A 21,619-nucleotide genomic window follows, 5' to 3' on the forward strand; every position below is an offset into this window, starting at 1 on the left:
GGTAGTGTCCAAACTATTTTAGTAAATCCACTTCAATGGGGGAAGTTACTTTTCTTTATTATGAATACTAAAATTAGAAGTATTAGTATTATCAGTATCATTATCTATTATTATTGCTAAATTATAACTTCTTACTTAGGGCTTATTGTTATTAGCCTATGAAGACACGCCCCATCCGTCTCTAGATTACTAGCCATGTGATGAGCCGTTAACTTCTTGTATGACGTTGCGATGACGTATCAACAGGCCATTGGTCAAGATACTTCCTACATTTCGTCTTCCCTTTCTCAGAGCAGCTTACTTAAAATCAACACAACACAGCACTAATCAAAATCGCGGGTCCAATACTCGCATTGATTTTTAATACGTTTTTTTTTTCTGTAACGTTTTCGCATTCAACTTTGGTGTTGCGACTTGCGACGACGGATATAACATATCCGAAACTAAACTGGATTACTGTGTTGTTTGGTGAGCGATCGCTGCCATGATGGCGTCAGGCTACAACGCCAAGGAAGAGGACGGACATCACTCGGGTGCTCCGGGCAATGGTGGAGCAGGAGCTGTCAAAAGCAAAAAGCCGGACAACACGGCGTTCAAGCAGCAGAGGTTACCTGCGTGGCAGCCCATCTTGACGGCTGGCACCGTACTGCCCGCTTTCTTTGTCATCGGCCTCATCTTCATCCCCATTGGCATCGGCTTGTTTGTGACTTCGAATAACATCAAGGAGTTCGAGGTGATGACGGCCGCATGTTCCTGTGCAGTAAAACAATGCTATAGTATCAAGTTATTCATCGTTTACGCTGTTTTGTTTTGCAAAACGCGCTCATGTGTCTGTGTATTGTTTTCAGATTGATTACACAGGTATCGAGGCGTCCAGTCCATGCTACAACTGCGCTCAGAACTACAGCTGGAACAGCACGAGTTCCTGCACCTGTAAAGTGCCTTTCACCCTTGAACAACCCTTTGAGGTATAACTGTTAAACTTGCAAACAGTCGACGAACAGATACAACGAATGCATATTTAATTATGTGCAATAATAGGGGCTGCGGCTATAATCGTCGTCTGCTCTTAAATGAACGTTGTCTGACAATGCTTTCAAATAGTCACTTGGCTTGGCTCAGACCTTGATTATTCCCGTACTGTCTACAGCAGGCTGTTATGATAATCGATTGCTCCGGTTTTAGACCATGCAATTAGTGAGTTCTTTGCTCCCCTCACTCAGGGCACTGCTGACAAGGCTACCCTTCTAGTTGCCTGTTGAGAGGAGCCGACCTTTTAAAACCACAGTCTGAAACAGGAACTTGTGTTCACTTTGCTGTGTGTGACGATCACTCAGACCTCCACAATGCAACAAGTATTTGCTTCGTGTTGTTTGATTCCAATATTACGCAGAAGTAGTTTGTCTCCACCTGAAATAGAAAACTAGGTGGTCCTAGTTTGGTTTAAAATCAGATTTTTCTTCCTCATAAAGTCACATTGACCCATTTTACATTATCTTCCCCTGCAGAGCAATGTGTTCATGTACTACGGCCTATCCAACTTCTATCAAAATCACAGACGCTACGTCAAGTCAAGAGACGACAGCCAGCTGAACGGTGATCTGACATCATTAAAGGTATGCGGGTAGAAGGGGCCTTAATCGTGTCAACATTAATATGATGTGACCGTTTACATATTTGCCACATTTCAAGCAGTGCTCGAAACGGATCTGCTTTTCGCTACATCTTTGTCATCGTCTTCTATTGTGCAGAGCCCGAGCAAGGAATGTGATCCCTACCGAACGAGCGATGGCCTTCCTATTGCTCCATGTGGCGCCATCGCTAACAGCCTTTTCAACGGTAAGTCATCTTGATGGTGAACAGACAGCCCTTTGTGCCTGTTCTTTCCTGTAAACCATTTAGATTGTATTGCCAGTTGAACCCTGAGTGAAATCGCATATCTTGAGTGCACTTTCGAGAACAAATGATTGGTTTATTGGTTTGCGGACAAGGCTGGGTTGTTTTTTTTATATTTCAGCTGTGCCATATTGACGTTCTTTATTTGGCTCTACATCCTTGTTGTGTCCGCAGACACTCTAGAGCTGTACCACCTGAGCAACGGCACCAGGACTGCTGTTGTTCTGATGAAGAAGGGTATCGCCTGGTGGACCGACAAGAACGTCAAGTTCAGGAACCCGGGTGGAAATGCCAACCTCACCGTTGCCTTCCAAGGTAATTTACTTATTAAGGTCACAAGAATGTAATATTTGTTCTGCTGAACCGTTTGCTTCCACGTGACTAGGTCTATTTAGATGATGGACAACAAGATCTTTAAAACATAAGTTAACCATAACCTATCACAGAGGGATGTATCCACATCTACGCCAAATAACAGTCTTGGAAAGAATCAAGATTGCAATTTTGTAATGGGCCACGGTCTGGGCCACGTGCGTGTACGCTGATTGGTCACCTGCTTGGCTGCGTAGCCATGAGGGAAAATGCACTCCATCAAATCAGCTTTAAAGGTCCCATGACATGCTATTTTATGTATTCTTTAATGTAGGTATTAGTGGGCAACTAACACAGTATTCAAAGATGTTCCCGAAATTCAGCCGTGGTGTAGAGTTACAGCCACTCCGAGCACGTTGAGCTTCCCCCAAATGCGCTGTTTTGGTGTCTGTAGCTATAATGCGAATGAGGAGGAGCGAGGCGGGTCAAGGAGGAGGGTGGGGGTGTGGCCCTGAGCAGCTTGCAGCCACGGTACCATGCGCTCTGTTTACAGTGGATGTATCGCAATGGCGAGGCGCACACAGCCTTTAGCCGTGTTCTGTAAATATTCTAGAACACACGGGAGTCCTGGAGCTCTATATCTAAATATTATCATACAGCCTACCTAGATATCTATATCATATAATATATATTATCACGGCCAAAAGCTGTGTGAGCCGATATTATGAATCTCAAACGGCCGCGTTGGGTTCTCCGACGTTCCTGGTTCTTCCACGTCCACATAAATGTGAAGTAGACTGAACCGCGACAAGGAGGAAAAAGGGATTGTTGCCGGGCAGCGCTTAGGCACCTCCGCCTCCGGCGGTGGTCCCTCGGCAGCGGGAAGTGGGGCTCAAGCGGGAGACATTCGCCGCCATAATCCCTTTCTCCTCCATGTCGTGGTTCATGTTCTTGAGGGAGTCAAAGCCAAAGTTCCTTCCCCCCAATTCATTCTCAACCTTGGCTGAGATAACCCCCACTACGAGTCTCGTTGTAGAAATACCAGAGACGAGAGTCCGACGTGTTATGCGTCATAACACCAAAAGCAGAACGGTTATCCAAATAACAAGGAAGTGCACAACACTTGCGTTACAGTCCTGGAGCTCTATATCTAAATAATATCGTATAATACATAGATATCTATATCATATAATACATATTATCACGGCAAAAAGCTGTGTGCGCCTCCAGACGATATTATGATTCACAAACGACTGTCGGGTTCTGCGACGTCTCTGGTTCTTCAACTTTCACATCAATCTGAAGTAGACTGAACTGCCTGCTGCCAGCTGCCGGGCGGTGGTGCTTCGCGGCGATGGTGCCTCGCGGCAACCGGCGGAACGGCATGTCGCAGTTCATGTACTTCAGCGAGTCAAACCCAAAGTTCCTTTCCCCCAATTCCTTCTCAACCATGGCTCAGATAACCCCCACGACAGTCTCGTTGTGGAAATACAAGAGATGTCAAAGAACCGACAAACATTTGCGTTACAGTGTGTGTATTCACACACACGCATGTGGCCCTCGCACGGTCGTGTCTCATTGGCGGGCCAACGTCTCTGGGCGGGCCAGGCAGAGTAAGGGGAGGAGCTTAGATGCTTTGTGACGACATACCTAAAGACATTCCAAATCAGCGCGCTTGAGCCTCCGTTTTTTCAAAGGTGAGCAGAACAGCTAGTGCTTGTTTTACACAAAACGCAAGTTTTAGCCACTGGGGGACCATAGGCAGGCTAGGGGAACTCATATTTATGTTAGAAAACCTCATAAAGGGAGATTTTCATGTCATGGGACCTTTAAGAAATAAAAGGAAATCGATGGACTGAGATTATGTGAGGTTGCAATGGATTTGGTGGAATGTAATTTTAATGGTGATTCAAGTACCCCTTGAATACCTTGATTACCTCATTAGAAGTCAATTGCTATTATATTTTCGCATTATTATTTCTGTCCATCAATTTGTCCATTAACTTTTATGATGTCTCCCCCACCTCGTCAGGCACATCGAAGCCGGTGAACTGGAGGACGCCCGTGTTCGAGTTGGACCCCAACGACCCCGACAACAACGGCTTCATCAACGAGGACTTCATCGTGTGGATGCGCACGGCCGCCCTGCCCACCTTCCGCAAGCTGTACCGCATCATCCAGAAGAAGGTGGATGCCCCCACGCTGGCCAGTGGCAAATATGAGCTGGAGGTCTCCTACAGTATCCTTTTGGTTCCCACTGATGTGTTGTATAGTGCTTCTTCTAAGCACTAGCTAATTCTTTCAATGCTATTAATTTACATTGTTTTCAAAGAAAACCTAACTCCTTTGTATGAGTAAGTCCCCGGCCACCATCAGAATGTATGAAATGTGTGCTTGTGTCTTACCAGTGCTTTTTTCTCAGGTCAAGACACTTTCTATTCATTTAGGAATGGCATATTGCTGTTCAGGCTTTTGCTATCGCCACTCACAACAGTCCAATTTGAGGATGCAGAAGGTTTGATTGACTTTTCACATGTTGCTAAGCTAAAGCTTAATCTTTGCTTCGGCATCACTTGGGTTATTCTGAGTGTAGTCTATCAAAATTCCACAAAAGTGACAAATTAAGTGACTTATTTGGGTGATTTAAAATGCATATGGACGCAACTTGATGGACCTATAACCAAGCAGAACAACAAAGTGTAACAGTGTCAGCGGTAGCCATCTTGGTTGCTTATTAAAATGCCTCCCCTGCCGCACTCCTCTGTACACTCAGCGTATCAAACCCGTCCCAAATTAGATTAAAACGGTTGTGAGTCACTTGACCCAGGCCAGGTCTACAGCAAATCTGTAGGGCCAGAATCTTATGTAGAAGCAAATACAACCTCAGCTCTCAGATTCTTCTGGTTCCCAGGCTATCATTTAGTGACTGCTGATCTTTACATGTTTTGACTTGTCGTACAAATGAGCATGTACACAATTTAAATTAACCAGAAAACGTAGCAGGCAAGACTAAGCAGGCTGTCCATGTGTAGTTCCATTTTTAGCAGACTGCACGGCGTCAGGGGTCGTTGCATAACGTGGGCCTGTGAAGCTCTCTATCAAAATAAACGGAGGCAGTAGAAACACAATGGACAATAGAAAATGGGAAGCGCATGCTTTATTTATTTTTTAAGCTTGAAGCAAAACAAGGCAAACCCTTTAACCGCATTATCAGATTACCCCGTGCGCAGCTTCGACGGCCGTAAGCGCGTGATCCTGAGCACCATCTCGTGGATGGGCGGCAAGAACCCCTTCCTGGGCATCGCCTACATCACGGTGGGGTCGGTCTGCTTCTTCCTGGCCGTGGTGCTGCTCATCATCCACCACAAGTACGACAACCGCTGCAGCAGCGCCGACATTCCCAACTGAGGCGCTTCCTGTGCGACGCTCCTCAGCCAGGCGCCCACGCTCCGCATGCCTTGGCCGCCTTCACCGGCCGCGTTCCCGATCAGAGGAAGAAAATCAGGGCTGTTTGTTTGTCTGTCGTTTTCTCTTGTTGTCGCGGCCTGATTGCACGGGTCTTGTTAAATGCGTGTGTCCGTGTGTGTGTATCTGTCATTTTCTTCTTTGGAAGGGGATCCCATGCCTGCAAGAAACAAAGAAAGCATAGCCGATGTCTATATGAGCATTACGATGTCCAAGGGTTCTTCTGCAAGGTATCTTCTGCTTTTTTTTTATCACAGATGGTTTTTAGTCGTAAAGAATGCGTGTGTTTTGCGTATTTTCTTTCGTTGTATACTGTAATTCGTCCTGCTGATGAGTGCCAGGGTATATTTTTTGCAACTAGCTGTTTTCAGTTGGTCTTGGAGTGAGGTGGTATGCTCATTTGCAAATATCTTGAAGCAGTAGTGAGTCAATTATTATAATCTTTTTTAAATATTTGTCTATACATCAAAATCCACATTCATCTTATTCTAGAGAGCCCAATCTTACTTCATATTTTTATTCAAAGTCTTGCAAAACGTAGATCTTCATGGATAAAATACACTACGAGTATACACGTCTGTACAGTGTTATTTAACTGGTAGGCTATTGGGTAACATTCTGCCGACCACAGCACAAAATATATATTGGGTATTTTATTTTTCTTGCATTCTTCAAAGACGACTAAATGATAAGCACTTTAAAAGTGTCACATATTTTACTTTGCTGATTCTTCAAAACTGTGCAATTTGATTATTGATAAAATAGCACTGTCATTTGATTTAAACAGCCATTTTGTTTAGTTTGTCGTTTTTAGGTTGTATTCCAAGGACCAAGAATATCTTTAAATGTATATTTATATGTGTATATATGGTTTCTTGTGTTGCAATAAAAAATACTGTTAACAAATATCTTGGTGTGATTTCCCAAGAATTTGATGGCAAGCTTGATGAGGAAGTATGTGTTCCTTAGCATTGTCAATATTTGGGGTTAGATATCTGTAATTCCCTCTAACAGCATTCGGTAGACGCCAATGGTTTCCTTTGACGGGTTTTATTGTAGCCTTTTACTCCAACTCCACCGTGAAAACTATAGATGAATACATACACAGTACAACAGAAATCACGGCATAAGCTTTACATAGAATCATAAATTACACGGCACACAAAGAGCCAAACAAGCAAAACAAAATACAGGGAAACAACAAAAAACATACCTCGTTGGCTGCATGCTATTTACAGGGACTTTCAAACTAGATTATTTTCGGCGATGCGTATCACAAGCTGTTCACCTTCTCTCATGCCGCATCTCTAACTGACTAACTGAATCTTCTAATACATCAGCCTTACAAGTGACGTCATTCAACAAACTATTTAAATACAATTTTAAACCCGAATAACGAACACAATTATTGAATTACTAATATAAACAAAAATGAATTTCCTTATGTCTTATAATATGAAAATAATAATTAAACTACAGAAACCTTTTAATGATGACAGTTACAATATCAGTTGGACAGCTGTTGAGAATAATCAACGAATGTATTGGGAACTGATAATTGTTAGGTATTCAGAGTATTGTAGATACCTTTCGTTTTTTAGTTTCTTACAGGTTTATATACCGACTGTCTGGCTGTTGAGAGGTGAGTATCCGTGTGAGCACTAGAGGGCACCAAATTACTTCATTACAATATTCTGAAGAGCCCTGAGACAGGACTTTTCTTCAAATGATGACACTCGTGTCTTTTGTAACACATCGTATGCAAACGGTGTGTACGTGAGGCGTTAATGTCTCATTTGCAACATTAGTCATAAAAACATTTCACTCAATCTCCATGAAAAGCATATCATAAATTGTTAACATTTAAATGATTCTATAATAATTGTATTTTCTATATTTTAATTCGACATTGACTTTTATTCATTTGACCGTTTGGCCTATAAACCAACGACACTCATTTAGGAATTTAGCTATTCCTGTGCCTAAATAGCTAGGCTACACTACAACCCAAGTGGATTGTGGGTCAATTTCAGCCTGCATAAAGGGAAACAGTAGGCTACCATTATGTGTTGTACAATAATGTCGTTTATTTTCCTACTTTTTCCTTATTAAGGAATGCATTTTGTTGAGAAAGTGGGGATAGGAGGGCACTAATAGTCACCACCAACAGTTTCCCCTTCTTACGCATGGTAGAGATGGTAAAAAGGGGAGTTGGGAACTGCCCCCCCTATTAAGTAGCCAATTGTGGAAAGATTCTTCCCACTTGGAAATAGCCTATTCCACCCTGGACATCTGCTGGCTGAGGTTCCAGTAGCCAGAGAGGAGAGACAAGCTTCCACCCGCAGCTCCTGAAATCTCTCAGTTTCCAGAGGGGGAGTCTTCAAGGAGGCTGCACTGAAAGTTGGTCGCTGCATTTTTTTGGAGTCGATTTAGGTGAGTAATGGGACTTTATGATGAATTACAATTTTTACACTCAATATGAATAACTTTTTAATATGTGATTTGATGGACCTATAGACAGTTTATTTGTTTTTCTTTTTTAAAGTGCTTGGGTCTCAATGTTCATATTTTCTTTCATATGAAAATGTGTTTAGTGATGCCTTTCGCGTTGTTTAGTTTAAAGGCCCTATGTGGGCCAGGTTTTTATTAAAAAACAGTTTTTCGATTGTTTAGCTGTTCGTAGTTGACAAAAATAATAGTTGGGTAGTCTAATTGACTTGACAGCTGAGTTCCCTACCTGAGTGTTACAGAGGTCAGACATCACTCGATGACGACGTCGAAATGAATCAGAACAATAACATAAATCAATTTCAGACTGAACATGTCGCTCTTTTTGATGAAATACAATATCGCCTTTTTTGGTTATTAAAACGCTTCAGAGCTAAGTGAACGAACTGCATTGTGCATAGCTATGCGCTAGGCGGGGCGCACTATCAACTTATAAAATGGCATATCTGCAAAAATTCCGTTTGTAACGAAAAAGTTAGTAAATTCAATGGCGACTATCAGTTGCATATTCCAATACATCTCACATGGGAATTATTATTTAAATGTATCTCTTTTGGATGATTTTAGTACAGGCTGATGAAATCAAATATGAAATGTACAGAACCGTGACTTTGCCCACGTAGTTCACATAAAAAACAAAACAATGATGAATGGTCCCTTGGTCCCTAGGCTGATTCATGTACTGCTGACCCAAAAGGCTAACCATGAAGATAGGGCTAACACTAGCCACGGCTGCCCTTGTGGCAGTCCTTCTCTCCTCCGTAGAAGCCCAAGGTAAATTCAACTACCACAACCTCCTCCTTTCCTTATTATTGCTTCACATACACTCTCCCTCTCTCTCCCTCTCTCACTCCGTGCTATCGATTGGTTGCTTGCAGTTAGAGGGTTATTGAGCGAGCAATCACACGAGAGAAAGGCCAAAACTGTGTGGATACGTTGAATAAAGTTATTTCCAGGTGTATGTGTATGCTCATTTTTCCTGGTCTTTATGAATTCTCATGTGTATTTTAGAAAATGAACTGATGTTTGTCATTTTGTACGGACTAATTATGTAGAAGGCTTGTCTCCTGATCCCTCAATGTCAAAATTACAGGATGTGATTATGTTAACTCGTAATCTCCAGATCTAGTTTTTTGGGGACAGATTAGAGAAACGATCTGTTCAATTTGAACACATTTTTTAATAGTATGTAGGCTATACGATCCCAGCAGATTTGATACTGTGACGGTTTATCCCCGGTTTTAGAATTGTAATTTTATTACCGTTATGTGTGCACTTAGTTATTTTATTGCAATGAAATGCAAATTGTGATTATAAACTTAAGCTAGTATCACACTGCAAGCTAAAGTCACTGAAAATAAGTAATCCCTTCATCATCTTTTATGCTTTCATAGAATGATGAAGGATTGTGATATGTATCACATTTCCTAAACAATTAGACATTCCTAATAATCTTTGTTTTTTTATTCTGTTTTTTTCCATTGACAACTCAAACTGGAAAAGATAGAGTGGAAATCTCCAGATTGTATTTATTTTTTCACCGCTGAACAGCGCCTCGGCAGGGTTAAATCAATCGCATGCCTTCTCCCATATATCTTCCCTCTAACAGAATGGAAAGATGTAATATGAGAATCGCAAATTAATCCTCAGACAGCTCAAAGACAAAGAGCCTTTCTCAGGCCTCATTTTGCGGGCTTTTGCGAAAACGCTGAGTTGCGATTCATATGGAAAGTTAATATGCAGTAATGTTTAATGTCAGCACATGTTGTGGAATTACTTTGGCATCTGTTCTGCCTCTCTGGGAGTCAATGCTCTTTCCTCCTCCTGCTCCTCCTCCCCCTGCTCCTCCTGCTCCACCTCCTCTTTGCTGCCTCCACTGTTGGCAGCAGTTCAGACCAGGATGGCTGGCTTGTTGGCTGGATAGATGGATGGAGAAAGAGGACTGTTAACAGAACAGTAGCCAGACTCTGGCCTGCGGGGGCCAGGGAAGGACGGTTCCCTGGCCCCCTCACTAGTGGTTGATGTGATAGACTCCCATATTCATGACAAACCCAACCACCACGATTTTTCGCTTTTTCTCGAAATAAGCACATTTTTCTCGTCCTAGATAGAACTCTACATGAGTTCTTATAGATCCTTTTAAAAATGATCGTTATCCTTATAAATGTTATGTACAATTTAAAAAAAAAAAAAAAAAATGAACACAGTGAGCCCTCGTCCCAATTGTGTCATTAGGGTTTCAACCCTAGACATACCGATGCGTTATTATCCACCGACCACCATTACACAGAAGTCGTTCACACAAACACAAACACACACACACACACACACATCCAAAGAGACACATTCACTCTGTTTCGAGAACACGTCCAACCGTGCTTGGTGTGTTGAAGATGAAAACTGGAAGAGATTTGGAAGCCGGCTTGAGTGGATGCTGCAGGTTGGTGCTCTTCCCATCCAAGGGCCTCTTGTTTCCAGCGAGCACGGGGTCCTGTCTTTGTCATCTGCCTGTGCACTCAGTTTGTCCCGAGCTATGGCTTCCGCCTCCAAACTTATTATTTTACAATGATATTCTTGCGTCCCATGGACCACATTCTTCATGGACCACAACTCAATGGCTTGCATGCTGTTTATATTTCCCTACTTGGCTTTTTAGGATTCTGCCTCATGCATGGGTACTTACTGCACTATGACATCACTTGAACTCAGGACTGATGATTATGTGTAGCTAAGTTAACTATTTATATTCATCATAGCCCTTTACCTCAGTTAAGAGTATTTTCAGTAAAATTGGCTACTTCGGTATCATGGTCTACTCAAGAACCATTTAGAAGTTTACTTGACTAATGGAATTGTGCTGCACAGCAGATTTGTATACAGGTTTTTAGTTATTTAATCTTTATTTCGTTATATTCTCAGAGCATGTTTTCATTTTTCTATAGTGATATATGAACTTGCATGAATTTCAACAAAAAAAATTGTTGTCGGACTAAGTTATGGAATAATTGTAAGTCAAGTTCGAGAGAAAGCCTTCACGGCCTCTATAACACAATATGTCAATGAATATCTATACATCAAAGAAGAGTTTTAACCCAAAATATAATATATGAACTACTGGATTTTAAAAGAAGATTGATTTGAATTTAGTTCACAAAACAAAGCATTTAATATATTGGCTTTATATATTTAATAGCAAAACAATATCCAAATCCTTTATATTCATATATTTAAAAAGTATGCAGAAGCATGACGGCAATACAACTTTTTGGATTTTAACTCTTCAAATAGAACTGACACTATTGTGCACTTTTAACACACGCTATTATTATCCTTCTTATTTTTCCTTGTTAGTTTTCCATCTGTTTTACTCAACTCCTCGCCTAACAGAGTTTCACGCCATGCAAGCTGCATGGAAGAATATCATTTTAAAATATAGTTTGCCATCTGTCTCTGTGGTGTCCCCCAACTGTACATGGAAACGAATCCAGTCAGTTGAAAGTTGTTGTGCACCAAGCAACTTTCTCATCTACATCATGCATGACCCTGTGAGATGTCTGTGATCCAATCAGCTTCGTGTGGACACGCGTGTTACCTTTGTCATGTGACTTTTTTATGTACAAGCAGATGTGTTTTTTCATTTTTTCATTAGTAACCTTTATCGCCTGACGCTTACTCACAAAAAAGAAAGTACACAATTGTCTTGGGACAAATTGTGTATTCTTTTGCGAGGTTTGCAATGGATGTGTGCCAATGACTTGTGTAAAGAGTTTTTGCTTTGGTAATACAGCATAATTACCTCACACCTTTAACCGAAATATGTTGTATATACTCTGTATATACAACATATTTTTCAATTCTGTCCGTCTGCTCTTCAGGGACTTACATTACCTGGCAACTTGATTCCATTGTATAATCAGTACCTTCAGAATGAGACAACTGTTGTAAATGTAATATATTCATGTGTTCCACTTGTCATAACGAGAGCTGTGTTTTCCTTTTTGGGATTGGGTGGGGTGGGTGGTTAAGGCATGCGTCGTAATGAGTGCACTCAGCATGTGTTGAATGGTTCACCCAGTGTTTGCATTTGGAAAGACGTTTGAAATCGTGTGCACATGTACTGTGTTCCGGTGCTTTGAATTGCCAGCCGTCTTGGTTTTCGCAACTCAAACAAATGCCATTTAATTGTTCCGAAATGGCTTCACACTCGCTCTCTGTTGTTTTTGTTGTTGTTTTTGTTGTTATGTGTTTTTGATTTGCCATCTTTGCAATATGAATGTCTGTCCGTCCCTCCCCAACAATAAACATCTCCACTTCACACCCTGAAGTGTTTGTTGTTGGGCTTTATGTGAATGCCTAGATTAAAAATCAAAGTGTATTCAAATATTGTCATTTGTACATCACATTTCAAAATTACATTTACAGATTGATATGGTTTGTTGTGGTTTAACATTCTTTTCATTTTTTTGCTGTTATTTGCAGTGGAACCCCCCTCAGATCTGAAATTTAAAATTCTAAATGAAAACACAGTGCAAATGTCTTGGACCAGCCCATCGTCCAGTATAACGGGCTACAGATTACAAGTTATATCAAATACAGGTTAGTGTGGCACCCCTCCACAATGCACCTCCTCTCAGATTCCGTTCTTAGAGTATTCACAAGTTTCATTCTATGTTTAATGGTTCATTTTTGAATTTCCCTTCCCCCACTAGATGAACCAAGTAGAGACTATAGTCTGCCCTATACGTCTACTCAGACTTCGATCAGCGATCTGACCCCTGATGTGGACTACTCTGTGTCCATCAACTCCTACCATGGCTCAGAGGAGAGTATCAACATATTCGGGCAACTCACCAGTAAGTGCCAATCGATCCCATTTCAGTAATTGTGGTTAAACTATCTTATTTCAAATATTTACACAGCATTATTTACACAGACAATTACTTCTTGGAATTAAATTATAAACTTTGGTTTTTTTCTCACATTTATTTTGATTCCATCCAACACAGAGTAAACGATTGTATTTACCTGAACGATAATACATCTACATGCTACAATTATGTGTATTACTCTGTTTAAAAAAACTTACCTTGAAGCCATAGAAAACATGGAGTAAGCCAATATAAATTGCTTCTTTGTATTGAGTACTGAAAAAACCCATTGTTTATTGCAATGTGTGTTAGTGATTACAGAGTCCCATCCACAGACTTTTTTAACACCTTGGGCTCCGAGCTCTTTTTTCCTTTCCACTGGGAAGAAATACAAAGCAAAGAGTTCCATGCTGACACAGGGACGAGGGCTCACTGTGTTCATGTCTCCTGTGTTTCAGTCCAGTCCAGTAACACAAGTGGACGGGTCAAGAAGCCACAGACAGATGCAATCAGTGAGTATATTTTTACGGTTCTGGCGGCTCAAATTCTCAACTGGGCATGTCTTCGCCCCCCCCCCCAATTTATTTTCTCCCTTTCTCCTTTCCTTCCATCGGAATTCAATAAAATGTCTTCCACCGGTTTAATTCCGCTGCTTAACGATCTCCATTGCACACAACGTGCTGGGTTGTCCCCGGGAAGAAGGCAATGGGTGGGGTGGTGGTGGTGGTGGTGGTGGGGGGAGGTTTGCAGACAGTGGCTGGGGGAGCACATGCATTCACTCCCTGTAATTGAAACCAGTCAGTACATAAAACAACGCAACATAGGAAGGCTAGAAGACAGTAGGGTTCTGTTATTAGAGCAAGTGGTGGGTACAGAGAGACCTCTGCCCTCATCACTCCATGCTGCGTTGATGACCTCATTTTATTTTGACCCTTAAAATGTGGAGGAGTGGGGAGGGTGGGGAGGGGAGGGGGGGGGGGGAGGGTGGGGAGAGTGGGGAGGGGAGGGGGGGGATGTTAGTCGTTATGGACGTGGAAAGGTGTGGAAAGGATTACAGTGGTTGATGGGAAATCCTTTTGTTTTCTTTTGTGCTTTCCTACGGAGATTCCAGTCTGTGGCAGGCAGAAGTCAAACTGGTTCGCATTTTTCCGAAGCGTGTGAGTTCTGTCTTTGACTGGAAATGGGTCCCTCGGGTTCAGATGATCCCAAGAAGCTTATTTCTGGGATTAGGATGATGTAGCCTCTTTCACAACCGCCCCGATTGTTTCCTATCTTCTTTGTTCCTTAAGCTTTTGACCTAGAGGAGGTATTTGGAAGAGGTTGTCCTCCTCTTTTTCAAGTGAGGATAACAAGCAGTCAGGAACAGAACTCAGGCCTGATGAGACCGTGGGGGGACTGGACGCTTTAAGTCCAGATGTTGATACCGGCCAATTACTTTAATAGAGCTATCTCCAATGTTCCAGGGAATTTTCATTGTATTATTTTGAATCTCCTGGCTTTTTAAAGCGTGAAACTCGGGAGTATTGCCGCTGAAAGCATTTGCTGAGTGTTTGGTCTACGGAGCCAGAGATATTTCTCTCCAGTGGAATGACTCCACCCGGCCACCGTTTGGCACGGCATGTCTCGGGTTAATATTCCCTTTGATGTGAGAGCGGAGGGTATGAGTCATCCAACTATCTGTCACGGGTTGGATTTTTATTTAGACTGCAGAGTAAATGTGTTTAAGACCTTTTTTTTTTTTTTTTTCTCCATTTTTTTCCTCCACCATTGTGTGCTTCTGCCATACCTTGGCAAAGTATATCGCTCAAGACCGGTGGCACATTGTTGGCTTGCAACAAGCCACACCAAATGTTTTGGAAAGGGAATCCAAACCTTTCCGAGCCGGTCGTAGGACCAAAGGAACCCTGTCTGATCTTGTTGACTTGCTTTCCATGCGCCCGTTATCTAACATGTCTAAATGCTGCTGAAATGTAATCAGGCCGCTCTCTTATGATGTATCGTGCATCTAACTCGCAGATAGGAGATGATAAACTATGCTTTATTAATCCCAGATGGTGTATAGTTGGGTGGGCGAAACGTTTTGGGCCGCAGTACAGAACAATTATGAGAATTACCACAAGATATATCATTTAAATAAGAGTTAGGGTTACAATGAATCTACAAAATAACATCCTCAACCTCCTGCCGTCTCCAGAGTGCTCTGTCAGCGCCCTCACCGACCTGGTGTTCCTGGTGGACGGCTCATGGAGCGTGGGCCGGGAAAACTTCAAGCACATCCGCAGCTTCATCGGCGCCATGGCGGGCGCCTTTGAAATCGGCGAGGACAAGACCCGCGTGGGCATCGTCCAGTACAGCTCCGACACCCGCACCGAGTTCCCCCTCACCCGCTACGCCCGCAGGGGAGACCTCCTGAACGCCATCAGCACCTTGCCTTACAAGGGAGGAAACACAATGACAGGTGGGCCACCGGGTGCATGTTGTGGGTTAGTCATTGGCCACATCGTATGGTTAGATATGGTTATATAGTATGGCAAGTCATGGTTATATTGAATGGTAAGTCATTGGTTATATAGTATGGTTAAATACGGTTATATATTATGGGTAGATATGGCTATATAGTATGGATATGTCATTGGTTATGTTGTATGGTTGGATATGGATATAAAGTATGGTAAGTTGTGATTAGATAGTATGGTAAGGCATTGGTTATGTTGTATGGTTAGATATTGTTATATAGCATGGTAAGTTGTGGTTATATAGAATGATAAGTAATTGTTTATGTTGTATGGTTAGATATGATTAGATAGTATGGTAAGGTTTGGTTATATAGTGAAGTGTAAGTCATTGGTCATATAGTATGGTAAGGTATGGTCATATAGTATGGGCAGGTCATTGGTTGAATGGGTCTTAAGTTTAGACTCATTAATGGAAGTTATAGTTCAGACAGAATGTCTGCTGCATAGGTTGACTTTGAGCCAAGATGCTCATAGGAGTGTCAGAAACTTCAACATTTCCACATTTTGAGGGACAGCACTGACGACCCTCATAGACTTGGCTAGCACACCCTTTTCTTTTCCCTATTTAAATATATTTAAAATATCATTATCGTCAATTCAATATACCTTCTGTTTCAAGGTGATGCCATTGAGTACCTACTGAACAACACCTTTACTGAGGCCGCCGGTGCCAGGAAAGCTTTCCCCAAGGTAGCCATGATCATCACCGATGGAAAGTCACAGGATCCAGTGGAGGAGCATGCCAAACGACTAAGGAACATTGGCGTGGAAATATTTGTTCTAGGTATTTTTTTTACTTAAGTGTTTTGCCGAATGCCTTTCTTCCATGTGAAATGTCTCTTTGTTTCCTGGAAATGAATTGATGTCAACCAGAGTTTTGGTTGCAAGATAGGTAATTGTTCTATATATATATTTAGCTCTAATCCTATTGATAATATAAGAAAAACCAACTGAAATGATCAATGGAGACAATCACATTCACAAAATGTTATATGTGACTGTTAACTGTAAACTGTTAACACTTAATAGTGTGTATGTATATGAATGGATTTCTGATCCTTCTTTCCAGGCATCAAAGGAGCTGATGAGGATGAGCTCAAGGAAATGGGATCCACTCCTCACAGCAAACACGTGTACAATGTACCCAACTTTGACTTAATCAAAGAGGTGCAGAAGAAGATCATCATGGAAGTGTGCGCTGGCGTTGATGACCAGCTCAATTCTCTGGTTAGCGGAGAGGAAAGTAAGTCGAATAATAATCCGACACAGTCAGGTCCACACTCCCTGTTATATCTCATGGAGTATTTATGCATTACATGTGCTGTTGGTTTGATTCGAGAGTTGTATAGAAAGAGAGAAAAGAGCAAGACTTTGAAGTTAAACCACCGCATGGATTCTACATTGGCTCATACAGAGGCAGGAGCCATTCTCATAGCGCATTTTATAGCGCTGTCATTAATTGCTGAAAGTTTCAAATTGTACCCAAATAACTAAATAGGTCTCAGCACCTTTAAAATATAAATCTTCAAATAAGTATGGATAAAATAAAACTTTGACCCACCTCAAATAACACCTACCATTACCCACCATCACCATTTAACATTCCACCATTGTTCCTGCCTCACCTTCAGTGGTGGAGCCGGCCTCTAACCTGCAGGTGACAGAGATTGCCTCAAAGTCGATGAGGATCACCTGGGACTTGTCTGTAGGCGACGTCTCCGGCTACAAACTCACCCTCACCCCCATGCTGCCCGGCATGAAACGCCAGGAGCTGTACACGGGAGCCACGCAATCCAACATCAACGTCCGCGACCTATCTCCAGAGACCGAGTACGAGATCAGCCTGTACGCCCTCAAAGGTCTGGTCCCCAGTGAACCTGTCATGGCCATGGAGAAGACCCAGCCGGTCAAGGTGTCCACAGGTGAGGATGCAGTGTTTTTCAGTGTTGCATGTTCTCTGCTCACTTCTTTTGTCTCATTTGTTTAACTCGCAGACCCACGTCTGTCTCTGCTGTAAAGGCCTGTAACTAACCAAGGTTTTCATGTGTCCGTCTGCAGAATGCTCACTGGGAGTGGATGTCCAGGCTGACGTGGTCATCTTGGTTGATGGCTCTTACAGTATTGGATTAAAAAACTTTGCCAAGGTCCGCGGTTTCCTCGAGGTACTGGTCAACTCCTTTGACGTTGGTGCCCACAAGGTCCAGCTCAGCTTGGTCCAGTACAGCCGTGACCCCCACACAGAGTTTGCCCTCAACACCCACCACGACATCAACGCTGTGGTCAAAGCCGTACGCGCCTTCCCCTACCGCGGAGGCTCCACCAACACAGGCAAAGCCATGACCTACGTCAGGGAGAGGATCTTCATCCAAAGCCGCGGCGCACGTCAGAACGTCCCTCGCGTCATGGTGCTGATCACGGACGGGAAGTCTTCGGACTCCTTCAAGGACCCGGCGACCAAGCTGAGAAACACTGATGTGGAGATCTTTGCAGTGGGTGTCAAGGACGCCGTCAGATCCGAGCTGGAGGCCATTGCCAATCCCCCGTCAGCCTCTCATGTCTTTGAGGTGGAGGACTTTGACGCCTTCCAGAGAATCTCCAAGGAGCTCACTCAGTCCATTTGCCTGAGGATTGAGCAAGAGTTGCTCAACATCAAGAAAAGGAGTAAGAAGCATTCATTTGTTTATTAAACCACATGTTTTTATGGATGTCACAACACTGCATGCAACACTGCTGAAAAGGACAATATATCCATTAAGCTAAGAAAATATTGGCCACCAAAACCAAAAAAGAGTGTGAAGGAGGGATAACTCTACCACTTAAGGTAGTGAGGCCTGTGTCCATTCCAACAACTAATAATGTGTTTCCTGTTGAAAAATAAGTAATGAGATGACATCATGCTCAGGAATACGTTAAACCGGTGTAGTAATAGTATGCAATAGAACAGAACGACCCTGGCATGAATAATACCCATAATGATAACAAGCCATAATACCTAACCAATATCCTCTCCTGTTTATTACTTGCTCCCAGGTCTTCTCCCACCCCAGGACTTGGTGTTCTCGGAGGTGACCTCCAGAAGCTTCCGTACTTCCTGGACAGCCGCCACCACCAGTGCCTTGTCCTACCTGGTGCGCTTCCGCAAGGCTGAAGACAACACCGGAGACTACATTTCCTTGGCGGTGCCCGCCGACACAACGACTGCCATCCTGCCCCACCTCTTCCCGCTCACCACCTACGAGGTCAACGTCTTTGCGCAATACGAAAAAGGGGACAGTTTCCCGTTGACGGGTGAAGAGACCACTCTAGAAGGTAAAGGATTTGTCTTTGTGTATCGACCAGAGCTCAATCTTAATAACATCAAGTCAATGCTGGCTAAAGCGACCGGTCTGAGAAGTTCTGTTTTGTTTATTTTGCAGAACAAGGAACCGTACGTGACCTAGAGGTGACGGAAGAGACAACAGATAGTTTCAGGGTGTCGTGGCAGGCGGCGCCGGGTTCGGTGATCCGGTACCACCTGACTTATGTTCCCCGGAGCGGGGTGGGAGAGCTGCTGCAGACAATGACAAGTGGACCTGAGACCACCATCGTTCTTCAGGAGCTGTTGCCCATCACGACCTACCGAGTGTCTGTGTCTGCTGAGTATTCCGCTGGCACCGGGCAGGCGAACCAGGTGGACGGGACCACCAAGGAAGGTGAGGCCCCCCAACATGCTCTTAAGATTTCTCTTCATAGTTTCTTCTACAATGTGCTTGTCGACAAATCAATATGTTTTTGTTTTTGTGTGATTTTCATTGTGGAATTTATTGTAACAGCATACAATTTGGCTGACATACAACCCTTTGACTGCCTTTGACGAGTCTTGAATACTTGTCCGATCCACCATTTTCTATTTGTTACCTTTAGTGCGTGGATCGCCCCGGGACCTTCGTGTCTTCGACGAGACCATATCCACAATGAAAATGTCATGGGGGGCCGCCCCGGGAAATGTCCACCAATACCTAATCCTTTATAAAGCCGCGGAGGGAGGCGAGTTGATGGAGATGACCGTCAATGGAGACACCACAGAGGCTTTGCTCACAAACCTCCAACCGACCACAGAGTATGAGCTCTTCGTGACCGCCAGCTACTTTTCTGGTCCAGGCGAACCTCTTCTGGGCACAGGCACTACGTTGGAAGGTACGTGAGGATGTCACATTAACTCATGTCAAGCCTTTTTTTTGTTTGCATAGCATGTATGACTGAGCAATCAGTATTGGATAGCAGACAACTGAGTGGGGCCTTTGTTATGACTGCCAAAGGGCCTCGAAGGTTGTCACGTTTGTGTGCGTTGAGTGGGTTTCTGAGACTGACTCGGTTTGTGATTGCGTCTCGTTCTTGGATTTCACTCGTTGCTTTGCAAATGTTTGATCAAGAGGTATGATGGAAAATGGCTTGATGTCGGCCTGTTGCGTGAAATCTTGATATGTAAAAAAAAGAAACAAGTGTGTGATAAATCTCTGGAGCATATGTCCAATCGAGAAACCGATGACCTTTCAGTCTCAATGGTTAGTTAAGCATATGAGCTGAGTTCGGGGGGAAACAGTTCTCTATGTAATTTCTCTGGCATAGACACAACACTGGTTGGTACTGCTTTGCTGCCAAAGAAGCCAGTGCTGAGGAAATGGGTGTGGGGAAGCTTGTAAACTTAAAAAAAAGAGGCTCTGGAATGGTTTGGAGAAGACAGGCAGTGCCAAATGCCTGGCTAGTTTGAAACTTAACGTTAATACTTATTCATCTTGGCTTTGCTATAGGCTAAAGGTGAATCGCTATCCATTGGTTTATACAACATATTGGGAGTGTTAGTGATATGTATGAATTGCAACATTCTTCAGCTGCTTATTTGAACGTATGGACATAATTCGTGATGCATACAATTATCTTAGAGGGACCTCCAATCTGTTGATGAGTGTTACCAACATCTGGTTCAGCGTTGACGACATCTGTGTAGTTGTGGTCACTTAAGGATACAAGTCAGTCAACAGGATGTTGACTGACGAGTCAGTCAACAGGATGGTTTTTCTGTGCTTGATAGTTAGGCTCTAGGAATGTTATACAGGTGGCGGCTGCGGAATGAAAAGCCTGTCAGCTGTGGTTTGGATCGATGATCAAATGGTTGATAATAGAGATACATCTTTGTTGGTAAGTAGTTTGCCAGAAACCATTGCCAGAAGAAATCGCACCAAATTGCGAAATAATTTTCCTAATATCAGATAAAGGCATCTAAATACCAATGAATTTTGAGCAAAGGATAGGTCTTTGGCTTCAAGTCCGATCTATTTGATCATCCTATTTATTTAAGCTGTCACCATTTGAAGAGTGGAACCAAAGCAAAGCCAGTGCTGTTGCTTCTCATTACATGCCTGGGATGTGATGTAGTGGTGGCTGAACTCGATTTCTCTGCAGAAAGCTATCTCATCCCTCCAACTCACCAAACTATTTCATTCTTCAGAATATGATCAATAGTGGAGTCCTTGTTTCCTAATGTCACGCCCTTACATCCTTGGCAGGCCCAAGGGTCACTGGTGGCAGTCAATTCTGGACGTTTGAGGGGTCCAAGTTATTGGTTGAAATGGGGGCTTGTGTGCATATTTCTGCCCTTCAAATTCATTACATTGCGTTCCATCTTTTGTCCCTTTAATAGCCAAAGGTGTTGACTGGGGCAAAACACAGTTTCCACAGTTTGAATCCATCCTCAGTGATACACCCTCATAGGAAATACTAAAGCTGCTCTCTGTGCTCTGTGACAAAGCACTTTGTCTAGCCGGCTTCCAAAGCCCTTGACGTCACCACACCTCACCACACACACACTGATCTCATTGTTTATGACTGCCACTATGAGACCCGCCATGAAGGTGAACATTTGACTGGCTGGGGAAAATATCTTTCACACAATAAACCCAATTGTGCCAGAAAGTGTTCCAAATGGAGGCGAAAAATGGGAGATTATTTATTACATCCTGTTGAGTTGCATTGGATGATGGGAATCCCCCACCAACGGGGTAATATAAAGTTTAT

At 43.0% G+C, this 21,619-nt stretch overlaps 2 protein-coding genes across 2 annotated transcripts in view; both read left to right on the forward strand.

Moving 5' to 3' along the window:
- The first annotated feature begins 168 nt into the window (after window positions 1–168).
- Window positions 169–6,627, forward strand: LOC132457702 (cell cycle control protein 50A-like). Its single transcript, XM_060051997.1, has 7 exons — window positions 169–733; window positions 849–968; window positions 1,509–1,616; window positions 1,752–1,839; window positions 2,071–2,211; window positions 4,241–4,447; window positions 5,423–6,627. The coding sequence occupies exons 1-7, from the start codon at window positions 485–487 to the stop codon at window positions 5,614–5,616; spliced, it is 1,107 nt and encodes a 368-aa protein (XP_059907980.1). The 5' UTR covers window positions 169–484; the 3' UTR covers window positions 5,617–6,627.
- Window positions 6,628–7,913: 1,286 nt separating this feature from the next.
- col12a1a (collagen, type XII, alpha 1a) overlaps window positions 7,914–21,619 on the forward strand; it is a 63,259-nt gene continuing 49,553 nt past the window's right edge. Inside the window, exons 1-13 of the mRNA XM_060051999.1 lie at window positions 7,914–8,106; window positions 8,851–8,955; window positions 12,661–12,777; window positions 12,891–13,034; window positions 13,508–13,561; window positions 15,244–15,507; window positions 16,185–16,349; window positions 16,635–16,808; window positions 17,197–17,487; window positions 17,624–18,226; window positions 18,596–18,874; window positions 18,982–19,257; window positions 19,469–19,741. Coding sequence (XP_059907982.1) covers window positions 8,886–8,955; window positions 12,661–12,777; window positions 12,891–13,034; window positions 13,508–13,561; window positions 15,244–15,507; window positions 16,185–16,349; window positions 16,635–16,808; window positions 17,197–17,487; window positions 17,624–18,226; window positions 18,596–18,874; window positions 18,982–19,257; window positions 19,469–19,741 — 2,710 coding nt within the window. The 5' untranslated portion in view covers window positions 7,914–8,106; window positions 8,851–8,885. The remainder of the gene's footprint in view (window positions 8,107–8,850; window positions 8,956–12,660; window positions 12,778–12,890; window positions 13,035–13,507; window positions 13,562–15,243; window positions 15,508–16,184; window positions 16,350–16,634; window positions 16,809–17,196; window positions 17,488–17,623; window positions 18,227–18,595; window positions 18,875–18,981; window positions 19,258–19,468; window positions 19,742–21,619) is intronic.

The sequence above is a fragment of the Gadus macrocephalus genome, chromosome 5 (genome assembly GCF_031168955.1).
Source record: "Gadus macrocephalus chromosome 5, ASM3116895v1".
In the NCBI taxonomy this organism is placed as follows: Eukaryota; Metazoa; Chordata; class Actinopteri; order Gadiformes; family Gadidae; genus Gadus; species Gadus macrocephalus.